At 45.6% G+C, this 9,249-nt stretch overlaps 1 protein-coding gene across 1 annotated transcript; it reads right to left on the bottom strand.

The window, feature by feature from the left end:
• Nucleotides 1–723: 723 nt before the first annotated feature.
• LOC125554291 (GATA transcription factor 4-like) lies at nucleotides 724–2,273 on the bottom strand. The gene is made up of 2 exons (XM_048717867.1): nucleotides 1,885–2,273; nucleotides 724–1,795 (listed from the first exon to the last, which is right to left on the bottom strand). The coding sequence occupies exons 1-2, from the start codon at nucleotides 1,972–1,974 to the stop codon at nucleotides 1,139–1,141; spliced, it is 747 nt and encodes a 248-aa protein (XP_048573824.1). The 5' UTR covers nucleotides 1,975–2,273; the 3' UTR covers nucleotides 724–1,138.
• Nucleotides 2,274–9,249: the final 6,976 nt, after the last annotated feature.

Genomic DNA, 9,249 nt, shown 5'->3' with positions numbered 1-9,249 from the left:
CTCCTCGCAGACGGCCGTCGTGTCCTGCAACCACAATCCTAGCCTGCCTATCCTAGCAATACTAGGATGTTCCTCCGGCCGTTATCTTTCTTTCACAATCCATGAATCGAGCCCAAAGTGAGCCAGGAGGACGAGCAGAGCGAGGTCGGGCGCGATCGAACGCCAGGAAAAACAAGCAAAAGAATTGCAAGGGCAAGGGGGGACACGGCCGAGCCGACGGCCCCGACACGCGGCTGCCAGTACGAGTACGAGTAGTCGCCACTTCGCATATCTCCTCCCCCACATGGACGGGTACGGACCTGCAGGCATGTATATGTAGGGCTTCTTTGATTCAAAGAATTTTATAGAATTTCTAGAGGATTGAAATCTTTAGGATTTTTTTCTATATTGGTCCTTTGATTCATAAGATTGGATTTCATAAGAATTTTTCCTATGAAATCTTTTGTACTACATTTCATAGAAAATTTAACATCCATTCTAACCTTTTTTTTTACAATTCCTTTATTTTTCCTGTGGCATCAAACAATCATTGCTAATTTTATAGAATTGAAATAGGCATGCCACTCCAACCCTACACTTTTCTTATTCCTACGTTTTCAAAATCCTACGAATCAAAGAGGCCCGTAACTTGGATACTGAAAGAAAAAGAAAGAGGAAGCAGAGCCGTCAAAATCACACTACGCTGAACGCAAACAGACATCAGAACATACACACACCAACTGATGAACATGACAAGCGAGTGCTCCATTTCAAGACAACGCAGATATGCAATGGTTTATCATCAAGGTATCGGCAGCAGAGTTGCACGGGATGGTGATGGATGTCTGCCTGCTCTGCTAATAAGTTTTTCGGTTCCGCTAGCTTGACTCGACGAACTCGACTAAGACGACTGACGACCGGAAGAGGCTGACTGCCTGACTGACTGACTGACTGACCCATGGGTGTCAAGAGCAGCTAGATTGATTGCTGGCTGCTCTTAAACCCCCAACTAATCCTAAAGGGCAGTCCCTATGACATGACAAAATGGAAATTCGACACGAAAATCACGGATGAAGAAGCCGACGGCGACGCTAATCACGGATATGATCTCTAATTTAATCTACCAGCTCCATGGCCTGGCTATCGATGATGCTCGCTCCTACGGCAGCGCCGCCTGGGCAGGGGCTGGGGCTGGGGCCGGGGCCGGGGCAGGGGCGCCGCCGTCTTTCTTGGCGGCGAGGCGCGCCGCCGCGCGCTCGGCGCGGCGGGCCTTGGCGTTGGCGCGGACGGCGGGGGAGGCGCCCTCGCCCTCGCCCTCGCTCTCGCTCCGGAGCCGAATCTGCATGACGCGGCGGTGGGAGTTGGAGTGCAGCAGCGGGGAGAAGGTGGGGCTGTTGGCCGGCCGGTACTCCGGGAGCAGCCGCCCCGTCTTGTACCGCACGCCGCACGCGTTGCACAGCGAGCGGGGCCCCAGCGGCCCCTGCCGCCACTGCGGGGTCACCTCCGACGCGCAGTGCGTGCACCGCCGCGCCGCCGGGAGCGGCGGCGGCAGCGTGGGCGGCTGCGCCAGGTTCCAAGGCGCCGTCACCCGGCGCCGACGCCCCTTGGTCCTCGGCCCCACCGCCGGCCGCCCCGAGGGGGCCGCCGGCGCCGGCTCCGGCACCTCCTCCACCGCCTCCACCGCCATGGTCTCCACCGAAGGGAACGCGTCCTTGTTCGACAGCCACTCCAGCTCCTCCAAATCCTCCTCCCCCGCCGCCGCCCCGGCCGCCAGTCCCCCTTCCCCCGCCGCCACCGCCGCCGCCACCTCCAGCCCCTACAGAGAAAAAAAAAACTTTGTTTAGCCCCTCTATCTAACCAAACCCTCAGCCAGAGTCACGAGGGGGGGATGGGAGAAGCAGCCACCGTCTGGTCAAAGAAGCTATTGAAGCTGGGCAGGTCCTGGGCCAGCGCCGCCGCCGCCGCCTGCTTGTCAACATCGCCGCCGCCCGCCATGGTCGCCGCCGCCGCGAGAACGCACGCGCACACAGGGATGGATGGAAAGAAATGGAAAACAAAAGCGGCTCGATTGCTCCGGCGCTCCGACTGTTCGATCGATCCGGTGGCCTTTTTATCGTCAGCGCCTCCACCCCTTTCCTGGCGGATTTTTGTTGCTATCTTTGCTCAAGCGGGAGCGGAGTGATTAATTTTTGTCTCGTTTCTTGGTGATGATGCGAGGGAAAACCATCGGTGTTAACGAGGGTAAATTACCCATGGCGTTCACGTGGCCGCGCCTCCCCTCTCTCTACCGCGTCCAGGGGCTATACGCGATTTGGATTCTTTAGCTGGTCACTAAATACGGGAGATTTATTACTCGCCAAAATGCGATATACGCTGGGATTATTTGTTATTAATTCGCAATATACGCTGGAGATTATTTGCAGTGGCAAAGGATAGAAACGGAAGGTCAGCAAATTTCCATTTCTGCCGGTGTGAATACAGCGAATCTGCCAGCTCGCGCTTTGCAAATTCATTAAAGATTGCATTGCGTGAGTATTGCGGGAATACAGCTGTTCTAGAAGGATCCAGGGGTAATTAACCTCGGAGATTTGAAATCCAAATTTGCTAGGTTTTGTGCTTGTTAGGGCATCTACAGCCGGGTAAATTTGACCCCTCAAACGTTCATAGACACGTCTGACCAATGTCCGGTCGTGTTCGTTTTGACTCCCTATGTTTTCATCTATGCAGCCATGTCCCTGACTTATTTTCCTATACATTCGGTCACATGCATGTGACTGGTGAAGAAGAAGAGAGAAAAAAATAAAGAAAAAATGCTTTGTGGTGGGCCATATCCTTTGTGGCGGACACAAGACCACTCACCATACATGCCCGATCACTCCTCATACCCATCTCATATATGAGGGGTGGCGGACAGGCCTGACATTTAAGGAGGCTTTGAGGGATCTGGTTTGGTCAACTTTTTATTCTCTCTTCTATCCGGCCCGGTGGCCTTGCGTTCGCCCGGGCAATTTGGAGAGTCTGGCTACATATGCTCTTAAAATGAATGGAAATTGTGTGTGGAGATTGATGGTTGATGTCCGCGCGATGTGATTTTTGTTGTTAGGAGTAATGGGAGAAGTATGGATTTTGTCGATGTGAGTTTTTCATGTAAGAAAACATAACTGGTGTTCTCGATAATAATTCATGAAAACATGAAAGCACTGCCTTAAGTGCTTAGAAAACAGAAGTGCACCAAGATGGGTTCCTTTGATGATGGAATGTGTATCATCTGTAAAGTATCTTGTTCGGTTTAATGACCCACTCATGATATGTGCGTATCACCTCGTTATCTTAAAGGTTACACTCACAACGGTAATTGTCGTGCATGGAGGACAGTTAATTACATTTATGATGGATTATTCTTGTCGGAAAGAATGTCACACTTAATGTCCGTTATAAAGATATGAGTATTGATGTTGTTTGTCGTTTTTAGATACTCCGGTTTAATAGAAAACACAGCGAAACCATGTTATGCAGATGTGATAATATATGAGAGACAAAGCAACACACGCCAGTTAATGTTTTCCTCTTGAAAAAATGACATTACCATTGGATATCAGATAATGGTAACTTTTATGCCATTTGTCAACTCACTCAAGATCTTTATGAATTTAGTATAGAGTTTTGCTTGAATATTGTGGAAACTAATGGGCGTTCTAGAAAAATGTGGAGCAATTGACCTCGAAGACGACAAATTCATGTTTTGATAGATTTTGTTGTGGATACGGTTTTTACATCTTAGGTTGGAACAAGATTGTGTGTGGAGATCGACAATTCATGTCGACACGGACAAGGAGAGTTTGACCTCAGAGATTGCAAATCCAAGTTTTGATAAGTTCTGCTATGGGTGCCTTGATCGGCTTTGCTATGAGTATAATTCTTACTTGTTAACCTGATGAAGATTGTGTGTTTAGATCAACGATTCATTTCCCATGATAAGAATTTTGTTATTAGATCTAATGGAAGGCGTATGCCTTGTCGATGTGAGTTTTACATTGAAGAAAATAACCGGTGTTTGCTATGATGTTTGTGCTAAAGGGAACACACATGAAAACATGAATGCACTACTTTAAGTGCTTAGTACACGGAACTATGTTTGCGTGCGTATCACCTCGTTATCTTACACGGTACACCCAAAAGGGTAATTTGTTATACGCAGAGTAGGGTTAATTACAGTGATAATGGATTGTTCTTTTCGGAAGTAATGCGCCAAGTTGATATTGCTTGTAGCTTCAATGATAACTGATTACACATAATATGCGCTATAGTGATATGGTAATGATGTTGCTTGTCGTTTTCTGATACTTCGGCTCAATAGGAAACATTGCAAAATCATGCTATGTAAAGGAGACAATCTAAAGCAACACACGCTATATAGTGTTTCTACCGAACAAAATGAGGACAACATTCGGTATTAACAATAAGTTTTTGATAATGGTGATTCACATACATGGAGTATAATAAATTATACAATTATAACATAGTCGTATTAATTGTGCGAAATCATGTCCCAACATACTATTGCTCGTATGCCAGTGCATTGCACGTGATGTCTGTTACATTGATATGAGTAATGATGTTGCTTGTAATTTTCTGATACTTTAGGTGAATAGAAAATACATTTTTTGGAAAAATAAAGGCGAAACCATGTCATGGAAAGACAACAACCCATAGGACAAAACAACACACATTATTTACCGGTTTCCTCCTAGACAATTAGTAGATACAATGTTAGCATTGTATGTTAATAATAGTAATTTGTTCCATAACGGTAATTTGTCATACATGGAGTACAATAGGTTATGCAATTATAATTGAGTTATCCTATTGGAATGAATGTCACAACCTGCTATTGCTTGTAGGTCCAGTCCCAACTGCTTGCACGTGATGTCCATTGCAATGATATGGGTAATGACATCGCTTATCATTTTTTGGATACTTGAATTGGCTAGTTTATGAGGTTAATTGACTGATGCATTTAGAGATATTAAAATTGTGCACTTTTTTAGCCATATTAGGCCATGAATGTTTCTAACCATTGGATCATGTGTTGTGATCGATTTTGCCTTCAGATGCACTTAGTAGCACACAATGGATTAGATGCCACATGGGCTGCTACTCCTAGAACAAAATTGGTGGTTTATGGTTAATCAAGTCTCCTCTCGTGAAAGTAGCCCGTCTAGGATCATCGCTCCAACATATATGTTTCCCAGCAATGTCGACCCACTGACCTCAACAAATATCGCACAAGAAAGAGTGGCTGCTTCGGAAGCAACTGTGTGCAGGCGATGCTAAGATCACGATGATACGCTTGTGCGGGGAGACATTAAAGGGGGGCACCAGGTAACCTATGTGGCATCTCTACCAGTGTAGATTCACCAGTGTTCAAGCGAGGGGTAATGTTTCCATTACTAAAAAGCCATTAACACCAATGGAGTGCACCACTCACCGGTCTACTCCTCACCCCCTCCTTTATTTAGCACACCCGGGGGCACCCCTCCCACCTCCCTTGACCTGAAGCGGCGTCGCCCACTGCAACTCCCTAGCTCTCCCACCGCCATCAACATTGAAAGGGTCAAAACAATCAACTAGAGTGGGAGAGGGTGAATAAGCGACTTCAAATTTTAACTCAATTGCCAATTTTAGGATAAATTTCATAAAGTATGTTATGTAGATATGCAACTAGGTTAGAACAACACATATGGTAAGAAAGCAAGCAACAATGTAAGCAAGGCAGCTAGTTAAATAGCATTGCAACACACAAGTAAAGGTGTGGGAAAGGGTTAATCACAAGTGAGTGAAGGACGAGGAATTTATCCCCAAGTTCACACTCTTTGGGGAGTGCTAATCTCTGTTGAAGAGGTACTAAATCCAAGGCTCCAGGGTGCCACCAAGTGGTTCACCTTATTCTCCCTTTGAGGGACCCCCAATGGATGAGCCACAAATCACTCTAGGTTTGTCTTAAAGGCGACCACCGCACCTTTATAAACTTTTTGAAGCATACCATAAGCAAGGAAGAATCCATACCTTAACTGCTATCTCCTAGGATCACAAATCTCCTAGAGTGACAAATTCTCAGTGAAATCAACATGAACTATAATCAGTTTGGTGGAAGTATCTATTAGGGATCCTCTTCCTTTTCCTCATAGGTGTGGAGTGATTTGACGAAGGGAAGTGGAGTAGATTGAGCTTTTGACCTTTCAAGAAATGGAAAAGGAGAGAGAAAAAGCTCATCTCAAAATAATGGGGAAGGATACCCCTTGGGTATAATGAAGTAGGCTTTATGCAATCCCACATAGAAATCTTCAAATCTTCGTGTTGGGGCATCATGACACCCCCCCCCCCCGAAAGTTTTGGACTGAACCTCCGCCGTGTCCCAAATTTTGGTGTCACTTCTGGAGCACACCTTTCGACTAACATCACTGGCTCTAGTGTCAAGCCGGAAAACATGTTGGAGGTAACATTGGATTCCATGGCTGCAGGATTCTGAAGCAACTTCTGGGGGCTCCAGAATTCGGAGGTGACTCCATGACATTTTGGCTGGATTACATAGGCTCTGTAGTCACCCGGAAACCTATGTCGTGGGCAACAACGAATTCAAGAAACTCCTAGAAGATAGCTTCAGAGATTTCGAGACCAACGCCCGGAGGGTGAAAAGGAAGCCCAAAATGAACATCTTGAAGTGTGCATTTTAGCTTTCTTTGGGGAATATATGGTGGAGAATGAGATGATGCAAAGGTAAGTGAGTTCCACCATAGATCCACTTAGAGACCCTTCTTAATAGTGTAGTTGTTCTATGACTCAAATAACACCCAAAACTTTTGAGTCTTTGGAGAACCGACACCTTTCCCCTTTTTTGATTAGGGGGTCAACTCCGTCCGTAGATGAACACTGAGAGACCAATGCCATGAGATAAACTTGATAACTGACATTAATCCTCACAAACCCATATTGGCATCAACACAAAAATACCATGAGTGATATAATGCACTTTCAAACATCATAGCACATTGACGTCCAGGGTAGCCGCTGACATCCCTCCATGTCAGCAATGGAATGTGATTTCTTTATAGCACCATGGCGGGTTGCAAGAGTGCACTGCCATGACACCAAGATTTGCCACTTCTACTTGTGAGCTGCGTTGGGATTTTCTCGAAGAGGAGGGGATGATGTAGTACAGTAGCGATAAGTATTCCCCTCAGTTAAAAACTAAGGTTATCAATCCAGTAGGAGAATCACACAACTCGTTAGCAGTACCTGCAGACAAAATAACAAATACATGCACCCAACGCAAACAAGGGGTTGTCAATCCCTTGACGATTACTTGCAAGATTAAATTTTGTAGTGATAGATAGATTGATAAAACACAAAATAAAACAAATAAAGAAAAATTGCAGCAAGGTATTTTTGGATTTTAATATATGATAAAAGTAGAGCCGGGGGCCATAGTTTTCACTAGAGGATTCTCTCTTGAAAATAGCATACGCTGGGTAAACAAATTACTGTTGGGCAATTGATAGAAAAGCGAATAATCATGACGATATCCAATGCAATGATCATGTATATATGCATCACGTCCGATACAACTAGACTGACTCCTGCCTGCATCTAGTACTATTACTCTCCACATCGACCGCTCTTGAGCATGCATCTAGAGTATTAAGTTCATAAAGAACGGTGTAACGCCTTAAGCAAGATGACATGATGTAGACAAAGTAAACTCACACATGAATAAACCCCATCTTTTATCCTTAATGGCAATGATACAAATACGTGGCATGTCCCTTTCTGTCATTGGGATTGCGCACCGCAAGATCGAACCCATTAGAAAGCACCTCTCCCATTGCAAGAAAAATCAATTTAGTTGGCCAAACCAAATCAATAGATCAAAGAGAAATATGAAGCTATAATAATCATGCATAAAAGAGTTCAGACAAGATTCAAATAATATTCATGGATAATCTGATCATAAACTCACAATTCATTGGATCCCAACAAACACACCGCAAAAAGTGATTACATCGAATAGAACACCAAGAACATCGATGAGAACATTGTATTGAAGATCAAAGAGAGAGAAGAAGCCATCTAGCTACTAACTATGGACCCGTAGGGCAGCAAGGTTGAAGTAGAGCCCTTCTATGATTGATCCGTCCTCCAGCAAAGTGCCAGAAAAGGCCTCCAGATGGGATCTCTCAAGAACAGGAACTTGCGGCGACGGAAAAAGGGTTTATGGTGGCTCTATGTTGGTTTCCTGATTTTAGAGAATTTATAGAGGCAGAATTAGGTCAAACAGAGCAAAGGTGGGCCCATGAGGCGCCAGGGCACGACCACCCCCTGGGCGCGCCCTGGTGGCTCGTGGCCACCTCCTTCGTCTTCTGACTTCCTCCCAAACACTACAAAAAATAGACTCCAGTGATGATACGTGTTTGTCACAGTAGGTCACGTTTTCTGTCATGCATGTACATCCATGACGGTTTTATGACAGAATCAGGATAGTCATACCTGTGCTATCGTAGAAGTGTTCCATGACAATACCAAAATTATCATCACGAAAGTGTCCACTTCCATGACGATAAATGGCGCGTCATAGAAGTGCTTTAGTCAAGTGTAACCGACACATGGCATCCATCGTAATGGGTCGCTGTTAAGCTATCGGGTTCTGGTTTGGATCCGATAACCCGTTAACAGCCCCGACCAATTGGGATTTTCCACGTGTAAAATTCTAATTCGCCGACGATCCACGTGTCAGTTCAGTGTTGGGACAGATTGTTGTGGAACGTAGCATGCAATTTCGAAAAATTTCCTATGCTCACGCAAGATCTATCTAGGATATGCACATCAACGAGAGGGGAAGAGTGTGTCCACATACCCTCGTAGACCGAAAGCGGAAGCGTTTGACAACGCGGTTGATGTAGTCGAACTTTTCTCGTTCCGACTGATCAGGCACCAAACGCATGACACCTCCGAGTTCTACACACGTTCAACTCGATGACGTCCCTCGAAGTCTTGATCCAGCAAAGTGTCATTTGAGATCTTCGTCAACACGACGGTGTGGTGACAGTGATGGTGAAGTGATCCGTGCAGGGCTTCGCCTAAGCACTACGTGAATATGACCGGAGGCGTAAGCTGTGGAGGGGGGCGCCGTACATGGCTAACAATGTTTGTTTTGTGTTCTAGCAATGCCCCCCTCCACAGCTTATGCCTCCGGTCATATTCACGTAGTGCTTA

This window comes from Triticum urartu, chromosome 4 (assembly GCF_003073215.2).
Source record: "Triticum urartu cultivar G1812 chromosome 4, Tu2.1, whole genome shotgun sequence".
NCBI lineage: Eukaryota > Viridiplantae > Streptophyta > Magnoliopsida > Poales > Poaceae > Triticum > Triticum urartu.
Note: the sequence above shows the minus strand (reverse complement) of the source record. Positions and strands in the feature narration are given on the sequence as shown.

Excerpts from the sequence above, each read along its gene's own strand:
- LOC125554291 (XM_048717867.1), bottom strand. The coding sequence starts at position 1,974 with ATGGCGGGCGGCGGCGATGTTGACAAGCAGGCGGCGGCGGCGGCGCTG. Across the intron at positions 1,796-1,884 it reads ATAGCTTCTTTGACCAGACG|GGGCTGGAGGTGGCGGCGGC; the intron begins GTGGCTGCTTCT and ends TTTTCTCTGTAG.